We start from the raw sequence: 15,305 nt of genomic DNA, 5'->3' as shown, positions 1-15,305 counted from the left end.
CAGACAGACAGACAGACAGACAGACAGACAGACAGACAGACAGACAGACACTTTATTATCCAACAAGGGGAAATTAATTTGGTGCAGACACAACAGGACATGGATCCAAACAGTACATGCAGTGCAATACAATACAATAATACAATTGAGTTGTCGGGTGTAGGTGCAAGCCCCATCCAACCCTCAAACAGGATGTCCATCATGGATGTTGATATGGCTTTATAGCACCCAGTGATGGATATAATCATCTCTCTCTCTCTGTGGCACTCAATGATAGACACACAGCAGGGACATTTCAATGAATGTTTATGGACACTACATGCCATTGATTAATAATGGATTAACTCAATGCATTACACAAAAATTTATAAAAGTCACCCATGGCTACAGAATGATAAGAGTTCTCAGGAGGTTCTGTTCCTGAAGGCCTAGTCCGCTCACTCTTGAGTCTCACTGTTTGTAGGAGTGTCTATAGCTCTGACAACGGCAGACAGACATAATGGACTAAGCTCAGTAATTGCCTACCCCCAATAGGTTACTTTTCTAATTAACCAAACAGACAGAGACACATACCTCGACAACCAAACCAGTACAGTAATATAGGCCAACAGGCCAACTCATCTACAAGTCTACTCAACTACATTTTATAACTTTTTATTTCAGACTGAACGCTTTGTTCCGCACAATAGAAAATAACTGAACATCTGGTTGCTTTTATTTTCAGTTGTATTTCATTCTGATACCGAGCCGTTAGTTTGTTAGGTCACATTTGCTTTGTGCTTTATTTACAAATCTATACAAAGCAACCCGTAATTAGATGCATATCCTAAAAAAACCTATAAACTCACCCGCAAACTTGGGTCTGCCCTGGATTTGCGCTTGAGCCCCAGCCCATAGCGCGGCGACGCACATAAGTGCGAGGAGAACTCCGCGAGTCTCCATGGCGATCTATCAGCTGCAACACCTAGTTGCAAACAAAACTCAAATCTTCAAACCCAAATCCGAAATATACCAAACCGCTCCAACCCGAACCCCGAACCTCCGAACCGAAGTTTAGGTAAACTCAAGTTTCGCAGCCGTTCTAATTCCGTTACACCACCGAGAGCCCGGGCGCGCGCTAAGGAGGACCAGTCCAGCGGTCGGAACGCCTCGAGAGGAGGAGGAGTTCACGCGCTCAGTCCTGAGCTGCGGAGCCGAGAACGCGCAGATTTGATATCAGAATCAGGCCTATGCTCAGTGACGATGTTCTAGCCAATAATAGAAGGCTGTTTGCATGACTTTTTCTTTGTGTTATAGATGTGTCTTCCTTTGCCATGTTTTTTTTATGCAATTTTAATTCGTGGGGCAATTTTCTATAAGAAGCAAATAGGCCTATATTTGTAAATAAATAGTCCAGCAACGGACAGTAATCATAAACACAGTAATCAAACTGTATCATGAATCATGTACACATAATGTTCAAACATACGGTATTAATATAGTATGAGTTATTATTTTCAGTGACCTATTTCAGCTTTATGATAAACAGATGACAGGAACTTTTGTTCAATTCACATTGCATCGTTTTATTTATTTTACTTTTGTAAAATATTTCTCTCTCTCTCTCTCTCTCTCTCTCTCTCTCTCTCTCTTATTGAGAGGGAGAATACATTTCCACACATCTGTTTTACTTCAGTGTCCAGACATGACCCGAACATAAAAGATGGAGAGAGAAGGAGGGAGGGAGGGTGGAAGGGAGGGAGAGAGGGATGTTCCTTTCAGCCTCTTATTCTCAGAAAGAGAAAGAGTTCCCCCTTGCGTTTTTGCAAAGGCAAGGGATGGTTGCAGAGAAAGGGAGAGGGTACAGAGGGTAGGGGAGAGAGTGGGGAAGGGTACTGAGGGTAGGGGAGAGAGGGGGAAAGAAAAAGGGGAGAGGGGGGAGACATTGGGAAGTTGTGTTGAGACTGAGGGATGTTGATGGGTGGGTGGTGATCTTGGTTGCTGTGCGTGGGAGGGAGGGAAAATGGGAGGGAAAATGAGTGTGTCTTGCTGTAAGCAGACTGTGAGACTGCAGAGAGAATCTGGCCTGCACTCAGATTTTCCACTGAGATCACTGTTACAGAGAGAAAAAGTCATTTAGTGTGGAGAAGCAAATTGAGAGAAGGGGAGTGCGGGAAAGGAGGGGGTTGGGGGGGGGGGGGGGTGAAGAGAGGGTGAGGGACAGAGACAAGGGGAGGGCGGGACAGGAAGCTAGCAGCGGGGGAGACGGACAGGGAGAAGTAGAGGAGAGAGAAAGAGAGGAAGGGAAAGAGAGAAGGAAGAGAAGAGGGGGAGGGTTGAGAGACATCTGGTAATAATCTGTGTTTAATAGCGTGGCCTCATAGTAAATCTGCAAGCTTTCTTGGCAGATGTGTGTGTGTGAGTGTATGTGAAGATGTGTGTGTACTCGTCTGTATGTGAAACAAGCAATTGTTACTAAACTGATGAAACATCAGGCCTTAGTTGGCTGCCGTCAGCATCAACATGCTTACAATATGTGGGATGCAGCCAGGGCACATGCAAACTAAGAAGAAAACATTGTTCAGTGTGAGGTGTTACGGGAAGCATGTCTGCATAGGAGAGACTGGAGACAGTGTGCATCTTGATTATAAGAAGAAGGATGTCCCTTATATAACTGACATGACTCCAAGTATATCTTTATGACCTCAAAACTCCACTGGCTGATTTTGTCTTGATTAACCTCATCCTGATTTTCAAAAAATGCAACTGTCTGAGAATGACATTTGTTTCTTGGAGGTGTGGTTTGATGTACTGTCCAAAGCCGAACCTTCACATAACTTTCCGCTAATCACGAGTGTTCTCAGACTGATTTGGTTATGAAATTACTGGGTTTACGTCCAAAGTTATTGTTTTTATACTTTAAAGTCAATACTGGGGCTAGAATTGACGTATATGACTATGACCGTTTTCAACAGGAGAAGTAGATTCTTCGCTCGAGTTTTTTTTAAAGCAACCCAATACAAAAGAACATTATAGATTGGCTAAAACATAAAAGGCCATTGGTATGTATTTTTCTTTGCCGTTACATAATTAGTATTATTAGCAGTTTGCAGAAAGGGTCGTTGGAGTGTCTTTGTCCTAGCAGGTGGAAATGAGATCATGGAGCTGTTCCACAGGGATCTGCCAGGGATCTTCAGTACGGACAGGGGGGGAGGTGCAGTCCATTCATGCAGCAGTGCCAGTAAGAATGGTGTGGTCTCCTCACCTGTGTGATCCCAAAACCAAACATACAAGTACATATTGTACAGCCACTTCATACAAAACAGTCAGATGACTCCTGCATTGATAATGTCTTTTAAAAAATCTTGTTTGAGCACACAAGCACTGGTAGGTACCAGCCCTCTCTCTTTCCCACACACACCAGCTGTTCTTAAAAAGCAGTTCTGTAGAACTATAAACTAGCTGCCAGGAGATTTATGGAGAATTCTGTCTTTCTGTGGTAACAGACTGGGACTGTACTGTATGTGCAGCCAATCAAGACAACCAGTAGTTGAAGGTAACTAGTCTCATTTGACCACATTGCATTTTTAAACTGAAAAGTAATATTTTCATATTACAGTTTCCAGATTCCCGCTCAATGGTTCAACTGATTATTTGGTCTTCAATAAAACCACTAGAGAAAGAGAAGGGAGAAAAGAGGGGGAGATTAGCATGAAACCCACAATGATCCCATCTTTTCCTTTTCAGTTTGAACAGGAACATCCATCCATCACAACCCAGCACAGCCCAGATGGAGGGGATTAGTGTGTTTGTGTGTGTGTGCGTGAGTATGACTCACAGGGCACTTGTGTAAATGATCTCTGTTGTAATTGGGAATGTGGTGTAGCGTGGTGGTGGTGGTTCTGGTCAAGACCAGCGGGGTACTAATTTATGGTTCCATGCTGACAAAGAAAATTGTTTCAAGTTCGTAAGATTCTGTTAGCGTTTGTCTGTTGTGTTGTCTGCTAATCAAAGGAACAGGAAGTGGGTGCAGCTCTATCCAAGAGTCCAAACATTTAGACTTAACCAAACAAGGTTAATGACAGGAAAAATACAATTTCCGTTAAGAAAAGTCCCTGCTCAGCAATGCCCCCTCTCCATTCCCTCCCTCCTCACCAACCCTTGCCTTGTCCTGGTTATTGAGATGTGGAATGTGTCTTCTGAGTGATTTTGAGTCATTAGCACCCTCTAGTGGTACATGTACTTGAAATTACATTGTCGATGTTATTATATTAAGTAGGCATAATCATGGGAGGTTGGTGGAGGTAGAAATCGGAGGACGGCCTATTATAATGTATGGAATGGAATAAGGGATGACATCAAACAGGTGGGAATGGTATCAAACACACGTGTTTTATACCATTCCTCATTCCTTTCCATGCATTACAATGAGCCCGTCCTCCAATTTCTATCTCCACCAGCCTCCACTGACAGTGTAGAGACAGGCAAATTAAAATGATGGAACAGTTATCACATTTTCCCAAGCATTAACAAGAACAAGTGTCAAACAAATCAAGTCAGATTTTTATCACATTTCTTTAATGAAAGATCTTCAATGGAAGATGCAATCAATCTGCAGGTTTACAGCAATTCAAACAGCATTTGTAATGCACTTCTTCGAAAATATAACAGCTTTTTAAGCAGAACATAGCACATTTTCAATCCATTAATTTACAGCAATTCTAATGGTCGTTCAAACTGATGCACTCTGTCAAAATAAAATAACTATTTACAGCTACTAACAAAGCATTGCAAGCTGCAATTTTAACAGTTTTCTGTGGGCAAAAGAGGAAGTACAATATGAAAACACTAGCTCCTTCAGTAAGCCAAAAGTATGGGAATATGCTACGCCTTGCTCCAAGACAAATCACCATTATGGTTTCACCTCATTGCTGCCAATAACATTCACTAACAATTCCAGTATGGATGACACTTAGTTCAGTCAATGCTGTATTTAACTGACATTCTCCTTACATGCAGCACGGTATTCTTCAGTGAGAACAACTCTAGTTCAAGGAATGCATTTTCTCAGCAGCGGTCAATTGGAATAGACAACGGATGATCCACTACTGCTCGTCAAGTCAGCTAACCACAGTTTAAATTGTAGTTCAACTCAACTTAAATGGAGTCCTGGACAGAGTTTTACTGTACCTCAAGAGTGAGTTTTCAAGTGTCTCTTTAGGTGATTGAGGCATGTGTAGGTCTTTGAACAAACATGACAATGGTACGGTCTCACCCCTGAGTGGTTTAACACATGCTTTTTTAACACACTCCCATCTGAGAAACCTTTCCCACATTGGGTGCAGGTGTATGGGCGTTCACCTGTATGAACACGCATGTGCAGCGTTACTTTACTTGCTGTGGTGAATGCTTTGGTACAGAGGGTACATTTGAAAGGCTTCTCCCCTGTGTGGGTGCGAATATGGCTCTGAAGCGCACCAGCTTGGTTGAAAGCCTTACCACAGACAGTGCAAAAGTAGGGCTTCTCTCCCGTGTGAATCCTTATGTGATTATTCAGACTTCCTGAGGATGTGAAACATTTCGAGCAGTAGGTGCACTGGTATGGGCGCTCGCCTGTATGAGTACGCATATGTAGCTTCAGATCATATTTATTCTTAAAACCTTTCCCACAGCGACGACAAAGTTCTGATTTCTCCTGGTTGTGACGCAGTTCATGGTTCATCAGACATTTTGGGGAAATGAAGCACTTTCCACATTGGCTGCACTCATAGGGTTTCTCATGATGAATCCTCTGATGGATCCTCAACTCACTTAACCCAGGAAATCCCTCCCCACAGTATCTGCACTTGAAACGGTGGTCTTGGGTGTGGGTTAGCTGGTGACTTTTCAGCTGGTGATTCCTAAGCAAGTGTGACTTCTTAAAGCTCTTCCCGCAATGTGAACAGTCAAACCTTTGGGTCTGTTCTGAACACTGATGTCTAGCCCTCTCACGTTGAGATCTAAAACTGCTCCCACATTTTGTACAGATATAGGCAGCATTCTTGCACTTTCTCCGCCTGTGACCAGACAGGTCTGTTTCTCTTCTGAACGCCTTTCCACACTGAGAACACTTGTAAGGCTTCCCCCCTGTGTGAAATCTTTGGTGCTCAAGGAATTCATACCGATATCTAAAACATCTCCCACACTGGGGGCAATTATGGGACGCACGCTGCCGGGGACGAAGAGATATAACAAGATTTGTTTTGAAGGATGTGGGGCTCTCGGTTGAAGTGGAAGGAATTTGAGAGCTGGGAGAAGATGCATCGTCAAGCATCACAGTCTGAGAAGCAGACATTCTTCTCTTTTGTTTGCCTTCTTTTGTCACAATCGTCAGTACACCGGTCCCCTCATCCGAATCATGGGCCTGCAGGGTGGGGCTCTCACCGTCAGGAAGTGCCTGAAGATGGCGCTGTTCATGCTTAGCCAGACTCTTAGTGGAGATGAAGCACTTCCCACATTGGTTGCACTGGAAGGGTTTCTCATGATCCATCCTCTGATGGTATCTCAAGTCTCCAATTGCAAGGAAACCCTCCCCACAGTATCCACACTTGAAACAACGGTCCTGGGTGTGTGTTAGCTGGTGCTCCTTCAGCAAGAGCAGCTTACCGAAGCTCTTCCCACATGTTGAACAGTTGTACCTTCGCACCCGTTGTGTGCACTGATGTCTGAACTTCTCGAGTGTAGATCCGAAACTGCTCCCGCACTTGATACAAAGATAGGCTGCATTCTTACACTTTCTCCTCCTGTGGCCGGACAGCTCAGTTGCAGTTCTGAATGATTTTATGCACTGAGAGCACTTGTAAGGTCTCTCCCCTGTGTGAAATCTCAGGTGTTCAAGAAGTTCATATCGATACTTAAAACTCTTCACACACTGGGGGCACTTATGGACAACTCGCTGTAGATGCCGGTCTGGCTCAGTTGGCTCTGCTTTGAAGGTTGTTTGGCACTCAACTGAGGTGGTAGGAACTTCAGAGCTGGCTGAAGGATCTTCTTCAAGCAACACAGACTGGGGAGCAGCATTCATTTCCTGGTCACATGTGATTTGGTGAGAGGCATTGGCCATTTTCAGTGAGGCAGGAAAAGATAAGGAAGTGAGAAGGTGATCCTCTGGTTGGAATGGAGCTGCACACAAAGACAGGTTAGTGTGGTATTTCCAAATTTCCCTGAATCTTAACATCATATTTGCATCTTATGACACTCAAGAAACATTTACACTATCTTGGAATTGTTTTTATGAAGACAATCTGAACATATTTTAATTTAAAGTTAATTTCTTATACACATTCCAGTTCTCAGACTCACCGTTCTTGGCCAACTTCCCATGGCATTGTTTGTTCTGGAGCAGGAATTTCAGGTCATCTTCATCAGAAACAGTCTGCATACACTCCTCCAGGACAGATGGGGCCTCACTGATCCAGGATGCAGTCTAAAGATAACAGCAAGAATGTTTATTAAGGCTTCACTCTGCAATTTGTTCATACAATCCAGTGGATCACCAACAAAAATGTGCATCTAATGACATTTTCACAATCAAACAACATTGTATTTCTATGTCTGCACTGTCAATGGTTTATGCTGCAAAAAGCCCACCTATCTTCAAGTACAGCGTAAACATACCGGGTGAATCAGCAGTACAGTTTGCCTTCATTGAAAATTGATTCAATTGGAGCCATATTGTCAGTTTGCAGAGTCTGTGCTACCGTCTCAGTGGGATGTCTGTACCTGCTTGAAGTCTGGTACTGGCAGCAGCTCCTCTAGTCTGGAGAGGAACTCACAGACCAGTGTCTGCAGCGCTGAGTCAAAATCAGGGCCGTACTCCACGGGGAACACATTCTGAAAGTCAGATGAAGAGTGATTTAGAACCTGTTTGAATACATAAAAATGCAACCTTCCTTCCTTAAGATTATCGATGTGATCCGATAAGTGAAAGCAAGGTTCAAGTTTAACCTACCAGACACTTTAAATATTTAGGATGCGTTTAAGTAATTTGGACCGGGCCACAGAGAGAAAGAAAGTGGTTGTGTGTTTGAGCAATAAAGCACAAATATTTATTGGACCAGAATAAATCTATCAGTTTATTCTGAGCAGCATCTTACCTTGAGGAAATGTTCCCTCCCCTCTGTGTCATCCAGAAGGCTTTGGACCAGCCTCATGAAGTTAGCTTCCGGTGCTTCAATCACGGCATCATTTGACTGCATCACAAGACACACAGACATTACAAGCTGAAGACTTTCTCATGTCAAAGAAAACAAGCAAATCACAATGACTCACCTCTTCTGTACAAGACGATTGGATTCTGTCAAGGTGGGTTTTAACAGTGTCAAGATCCTCTGGGTGTTCTGAGCGTAACAGCTCCAGAGTCATCTACGACAAAGATACACTGATTACCATCATCATCATTTATGGTGTCCTCTTACTTGAAACCCACAAGAGAATGGTAGAAACTAGCAATTATATACGAGAAACAGTAAGTGAAGAGGATAAAGGTTAAAGGACAGCACAGTTGTGTCTTGAATACCATAATATACTATAAAAGTTCTGCAATGCTTATTATATATTAAGTAGATAACTAGGGGCTGGCGTGGATTTGGAACACTCGATGCTCTTACCCTTGCTCTTAGCCCCAGAGAGAGCAGTCTCCTCTCCCTTTCGCTCAAAAGTTCTGGAACTGCCTCTGTAACCATAGAGACAAATTCCTCCAGTCTCCCATAGTGCTTTATGTTCCTCTGCCGCACCACCTGCCACATCACTGCTGACCTCAGCCGCAGAGGTGGAACTAGGAGGCCCAAGGATGATAGTGGCAGAGGGGATTCTAGAGTGTGGAGGGAGGGAGGGAGGGAGGGAGGAGGAGGATGAGACACCAAACTTGGACCCTGCTTGAGTTGTCAAAAGAATTGAAGAAGAGCAACTACGTATGTTCCTTCCTTCCTGAGTACAGAGTGAACCCTTTCAAGAAAGAAAACAAGCCAAATGGACACCCTAAGGGACCCAGAGTTCAGCTCTAGGCGAAGCCCTTTGCTAGGTTGTGGGGTCAGTCTACCTGCAATGTTGGCCTGTAACATTCTAGATCTATTGAATTGTCAAACACATACGAACAAAGTTGACCATTGATCCATGATTAAAATGGACCTGGTGGACATTTCATCAATAAATGAATGAAAGTTAGAGAATGATACATGATTACCACGTTAGCAAGTTAGATAGCTGGCTAGTTATCAACATTAGCTAGCTAGCAGTACGAGCGCGGGGTAATGCTCATTGTTTCAGGGATTAGTCCGAAACACGGGTATGACTAATTCCTGGGATAAAAACCTTTCTTGGAACGTTCGTGACAACGTTTTAGGTTTGTAACGTAACTTTTATTAGGTACCTGAATAAGGGATCACTCAAACAGAAAATAAAAGTTTATCAAGAACGTTGTAAGTTCTTTGCAACGTGTTAACAACGACCTTTCATAACAGGAACCTTTCCTTGCATACTTCTTTCCCAGCAATTAGACTGACCCCGAAACAAAGCTAACTGCTAGCTAGCTAGCTACCTGATACTCAACTATAGTACATCTGCCAAACAACCGATAAGGTTGCAATGTAGCTAACGTTCCATGACAACAACAATGTATACATACCCATGTCTCCCTCTGATAAACTTCTACGTGCGGAGTTTTCAGATTTGAGAAATGTTTCACATCACTAGCATAGCATTTGTTTCGTTTACGACAGTCCTAGCTACATGTCAGAGGGAAGTTGTAGCAGCGCAGCCAATGAGCAAAGGCGGCCGCAAGACAACTTGAACGTAATTGGTCAAGAGCAGATCATTCTTTGCGTCTACCCTCATCCTTTCCCGAGTGAAGATTCTTGGAAACACGGATCTTGGATCAGTTTAATCAACGACAATCCTTTTAAGACCGCTATACAGAAGCAACATTTATCACAGTCAACAAGTCAATCGTTTTCTGATAATGAACCACCAAACCCCAAATTTACAGTATTTTGAAGACAATTTGAATACCATATATCCTAAGACTAGAAAAAGAAATCAGGGACTAAATATACTCATACAATTACCAAACATGCTGCAAATAAACCAAGTCAGATAAAATATGGTGATGATAGCATTTATTAAACAAAAATAGTTTTTTGCATAATTATGGGGTCAACAAGTTCAACATAGAAACTGCTATTGCAGTGGGTCAACTGTATTATTATTATTATTATTATTATGACCATCAAGACCAAAAATAACTGCAACAAACAAAAAATGTCGCTTGCAGTCGAAGCAAAGCATAACAGCAGTTCACTCATGACAGTGGCAAACATATTCCATGATTCCTTTATCATTTATCCTTTATTATCTCAACAGGAAAAAAAAGAATAAACACACCAAGCCAACAGTTGTATACATTGGTATAATACAAATCGTTGTAAGTTATTTTCACAATAGAATTACAGTTTTTCAGAGGGTTTCAATAAGTTCATGATTCACTGTAACTAATCTAATCATTAACACATTTGTAGGTTTGAACTCAACTTAAATGCACAGACCGTTTTCTTTAAGAATGAGTTTTAAGGTGTCTCTTCAGGTGATTAAGGCAAGTGTAAGTCTTTGTACAGACATGACAAGGGTATGGTCTCACCCCTGAGTGGTTAAGCATGTGTTTCTTTAATTCATTACCACGTGAAAAACCTTTCCCACACTCATGACAAGTGTACGGACGTTCCCCAGTGTGAACACGCATGTGAAGCGTTACTTTACTTGCCATGGTGAATCCTTTACCACAGACAGTGCATTTGTATGGCTTCTCGCCTGTGTGGGTACGCCTGTGGATCTGCAGCTCGCCCCCCGAACAGAAAGCCTTACCACAATCAGAGCAAAGATAGGGTTTCTCTCCAGTGTGAGTCCGTATGTGTATATTCAGATTCCCTGACACTGAGAAACGCTTTCCACAGTAGGTGCACTGAAAAGGGCGCTCACCTGTGTGAGTGCGCATGTGTAGCTTCAGGTCAGATTTATTTTTAAAAGCCTTCCCACAGCGAGGACAAACTTGTGTTCTCTTCTGGTTATGACGCTGTTCATGGCCTGCCAGAGAGGCCGGGGAACTATAGAACTTCCCACAGTGCTTGCACTGGAGTGCGTTCTCCACTGGATGCATCCTTTGGTGGGTCCTCAACTCACTCATGCTGGGAAAAGCCTCACCACACTGTCTGCACTTGAAAAGACGGTCCTGCGTATGAGTCAGCTGGTGCTTTCCCAGCAAGTACGCCTTCTTGAAGCTCTTCCCACACTGTGAACAGTCAAACTTTTGGGCCGTCTGCTGTGAGCACAGGTGCCTAAACTTCTCATGTATAGAACCAAAACTGCTCCCGCATTTGATACAAATATAGGCGGCGTTTACACACTGTGTCCGCCTGTGAGTAGACAGGTCAGATGTTCTCCTGAAGGCTTTCCCACACTGGGAACACTTGTAGGGGTTCTCGCCAGTGTGGAGTCTCTGGTGTTCAAGAAGTTCATAGCGATAGATAAAACACCTCCCACACTGAGGGCACTTGTGGGCGACCCGCCGTCGTGGAGGGCCACACACTATGGAGTTTGTAGTGGAGGACGTGGGGCTCTCTGTTGAGGTGGAGGGCGCTTCAGAGCTGGCCGAAGGTCCCTCATGAAGCATCGCATCCTGAGGAGCAGTGTCAGTTTTCTTTTGTTTATCTCCAGGACTATCTAGAACCTTCCCTTCTTCCTCAGAACACAATCTAACACTCGGCTTCTCCACACTTCCCACACCGTGCTGATCTTTCCCTCCTTGGGTTTCATTCACATCTGTCCTGTTCTCATTCCCATTGAAGCTTGCTCTTCGCTCAGTCAATTGGGCACTGTCCCTCAAGGTCCCCAGCTGCACATCGCTAGCCTGGGTAGTGGGGCTCTCAAAGTCAGGGAAAGCTTTTGATTTGCTGTCACATGTGCTTTGGTGAGAGGCATTGGCAATTCTCATTGAGGGAGGAAGAGATAAGGCAGACAGGAGGCGATCCTCAGATGGCATGGGAGCTTAAAGGCAAAAAAAAGAAAAGAAAAGAGAAACAATTGTATTTCAAATTCCCTCTGACATTAAAGACGAAGTAACTGTTTATGATCTGTTATTAAACTGTTTAGTTTATGATTATCTTATGAATTCTTCAGCAAGACTCACACATAGTAATGTTGTGGTAATGTACACAAATAATTTGAGCTTCATTTTGTGCAAAAAAAGAAAGAAAAGCTAGAAACTAAAAAGAAACTAGGGTTACTAAGCAACACAATTGTTTCAGGGTAGATTAAATTACTACTCACACATGCCAGTCAATGGGGAACACACAAAGATATACACATTACACAGACTCTCAGATAGAACCTTACCACTCTTGGCCAACCTCCCATGGCATTGTTTGCTCTGGAGAAGGAATTTCAGGTCATTTCCGTGAGAGACACACCGCATGTACTCTTCCAGGACAGTGGGGGCACCACTGATCCAGGACGCAGTCTAAAGACAACAGCAAGAATATAATGGAAAATAAGTCTTGTTAGAGTATGATGAATTAATGCTACACTTTCTACTATTATTCTACATAGTGAACATCTGCTTGATGACGCTGTCTCAGTGTAGTCTCTGTACCTCCTTGAAGTCTGGTACTGGCAGTAGCTCCTCCAGTCTGGAGAGGAACTCACAGACCAGTGTCTGCAGCGCTGAGTCAAAGCCAGGGCCGTACTCCACAGGAAACACATTCTGAAAGTCAGATGTAGAGAGACAATTAAAATCATCCCTTCTTTGATATTATAGCTGATCTCTGACGTTCTCTTGTCACCCATCTTGTTCAGTGAATGGAAACAGGAAAGAAATATGATCCACATCAAATGAATTGAAGCTTCACTGTACCTTGAGGAAGTGTTCCCGCCCATCTGGGTCTTCCAGTAGGCTTTCGACCAGCCTAACAAAGTTAGCCTCAGGTGCTTCCATTGCTGCATCAGACTGTAACATAAGACACACAGACCTCATAAGCTGAACACCTACTCTTACTAGTCTTTTTCCCAAGAAAACAGGAAAGTCAGAAACACTCACCTGTTTAATACAAAATGACCGGATTCTGTCAAGGTGACTTCTGACAGTCTTGAGATAATCAGGATGTTGCGATTGTAGCAGATCTACTGTCATCTGAAACAAGGATTCAACAATTTGAATAATCTGCCAGACTATACTGTAATTTGAGTTACCACAGTAGGACACTAGAGGGGGACCCGAGCAGGATGCTATCTTGCCAATGTAATATAAGAAAGAAGACACCGCTAGTACAGAACAGTATGGTGGATCTCTTACCCTTGCTCTAAGCCCTAAGGCAAGCAGCCTCCTCTGCTTGTTGTTCAGAAGTTCTGGGATTGCCTCTGTTACCATAGAGACAAACTCCTCTAGTTTCTCATAGTGCTTTATGTTCCTCTGGCGGACCACCTGCCACATTACTGCCGACATGAGCCGCAGTGGTGGAACCAGGAGGCCCAAGGACGACAGTGGAAAGGGGGATTCTACAGTGTGGAGAAAGGTATAGAGGTGGTTTAGTAATCTATACTAATGGCCTGTACAAATAATCAATGGACTGCATCAAAACAGTCTAAAATGGCCTCTTCTCATTGTAATCTTTCCTTCATCTGCATTGATATAAAACGTCAGGAGAAAGCACATTTCAGAAAGGCACCCACATTGCTATCATCTATCCTGAGTGCCAGAGATAAAGAGAGAAAGCCTTCCTTCCTCATCAGTGACAGCTTAGAATGTAGTTAGTTCCACAAATTGTTTGAAACTCATTCATAGTTCCCCGACCTTTTCCATCAACTGTGTAATTGTACACTCTACTACATGCACAGGATTTGTGCAAGAGCCCATGCTTACACTAGTCATTATACTGCACACTTACAAGGAAAATGATGGAGAATTTGGACGCAGGGAATGGGATCCCTTCAAACGCAAACATATGTTGCCCATTCATGGAGTACTATTGTATTCTTCTCGACTACGAGGTTTTGATCATTCAGGAAATGTATGAAAGGTACATTTACACACCTGACACGTTATATTCAGAATCATAACATGGAACGTCTTCGTTTCAGGTATTAGTCAGACCCCATATGACTGATAGCTCCATACTCCATAGCTCCAGACATCATCAGCGAATACATACCCATTTCGCCCCACTGAAGATCGTCTTACTTGAGGTTTTGGAAAGAGAAAGTAAGTTTATGTTTATACAGTGGCTATCAAACTAATTAACAGAGACCTCTCCCCTTCGTGTTCTTCTTCGTTTGTTGGAGATGGCGACAGCTAAACATTTCCGGGGTAAACACATCCTGGCAGACTGGCAAACGTCAGAATAAAAGTCCTCGTTTTAGAATATCTGACGATAATATGTCAGTGCATGAAAGTGAAAGGTAACAAACACTACCCCTTAAATCATTTCTTTTATAAAATATTTTGAGAATGAAATACAAACTTTGATCAATTAGCACATTTACATCATTCAAGTAACATGTGGAGTAAAAGCAGGTGGAGTAAAAGAGAAGATGGAGAAAAGAATCTGCAGGATTTCAGCTTTTGAAGGAGAGAAATTGCTCACCTGATTTATACATTTGTACATTTGAAGTGAGGGCATTTAATACACCACATGAGTTCTCCTGGTGCATTTAGTGGAAATACAGTAATTATTCTTTCAACAAGTCAGTCAATTTAAAATGTTGCTTGGTTGCAAGGTTCACTGCATTTCATTCCACACTGCAAGTAGGAATATTCTTCCTTCTGATGAATTAGACTGTGCCTCTTTAAGCTACTTAATTATCGAAAGGCTCTTTTCACAGTCAGGGCAAGAGTACAACTTCTCCTTTGTACGTGAGAGGTGGTGTCTTTTCAATCTTCCTAGTTTATTGAAACTTGTGTCACAGCAATATTATGCAATAGTATGTTTTTTCTCCTGTGTGAATGTGCTGATGTGATTTGAAGTTATCTGATCAGTTGAAACTCTTCCCGCATACAGTGCAATGGATTGGCTTTTCCCCCTTGTGTATTAGCCTATACAATTGTCCTTCAAGTTTCTTAGTTATCTGGAACTTTTACCACACTCAGTACATGTAAACATTCTCTCTCTTGTGTGAAAAGTCTGATGAATTTATATACTTAACTGATCTTGCAGTCGTTACAAGAAAACAGTTTCTCTCCAGTGTGAATGAGTTGATGCCTTTTCAGGTTGTGGAGACGACCACAAGCCTTTACACATTCGGAG

General features: G+C 42.8%; 3 protein-coding genes across 6 annotated transcripts in view; all 3 read right to left on the bottom strand.

Moving 5' to 3' along the window:
• Positions 1–1,106, bottom strand: part of col6a1 (collagen, type VI, alpha 1) — a 19,135-nt gene extending 18,029 nt beyond the window's left edge. The window contains exon 1 of the mRNA XM_083689541.1: positions 849–1,106. Coding sequence (XP_083545667.1) covers positions 849–942 — 94 coding nt within the window. The 5' untranslated portion in view covers positions 943–1,106. The remainder of the gene's footprint in view (positions 1–848) is intronic.
• Positions 1,107–4,551: 3,445 nt separating this feature from the next.
• On the bottom strand, positions 4,552–9,743 carry LOC310819026 (TERF1-interacting nuclear factor 2-like). 4 transcript variants are annotated; one of them, XM_083690219.1, is made up of 7 exons: positions 9,644–9,743; positions 8,628–8,830; positions 8,290–8,382; positions 8,115–8,210; positions 7,741–7,851; positions 7,321–7,444; positions 4,552–7,140 (listed from the first exon to the last, which is right to left on the bottom strand). In XM_083690219.1, exons 1-7 carry the CDS (start codon positions 9,645–9,647, stop codon positions 5,171–5,173), a joined length of 2,601 nt encoding a protein of 866 aa, XP_083546345.1. In that variant the 5' UTR covers positions 9,648–9,743; the 3' UTR covers positions 4,552–5,170. The 4 variants fall into 4 exon arrangements, with proteins under 4 accessions (XP_083546345.1, XP_083546346.1, XP_083546347.1 ...); XM_083690222.1 differs by having other exon boundaries at positions 6,859–7,045; XM_083690220.1 differs by lacking the exons at positions 7,741–7,851; positions 8,115–8,210; positions 8,290–8,382; positions 8,628–8,830; positions 9,644–9,743 and adding an exon at positions 7,636–7,737.
• A 222-nt stretch (positions 9,744–9,965) lies between these two features.
• On the bottom strand, positions 9,966–14,343 carry LOC310819027 (uncharacterized protein). Its single transcript, XM_083690223.1, has 7 exons — positions 14,214–14,343; positions 13,358–13,560; positions 13,103–13,195; positions 12,920–13,012; positions 12,659–12,769; positions 12,403–12,526; positions 9,966–12,054 (listed from the first exon to the last, which is right to left on the bottom strand). The coding sequence occupies exons 1-7, from the start codon at positions 14,215–14,217 to the stop codon at positions 10,568–10,570; spliced, it is 2,115 nt and encodes a 704-aa protein (XP_083546349.1). The 5' UTR covers positions 14,218–14,343; the 3' UTR covers positions 9,966–10,567.
• Between the last annotated feature and the right edge of the window lie 962 nt (positions 14,344–15,305).

This window comes from Argentina silus (assembly GCF_951799395.1).
Source record: "Argentina silus genome assembly, chromosome: 18".
Lineage (NCBI taxonomy): Eukaryota > Metazoa > Chordata > Actinopteri > Argentiniformes > Argentinidae > Argentina > Argentina silus.
This window is presented reverse-complemented; position numbering and strand designations above follow the sequence as displayed.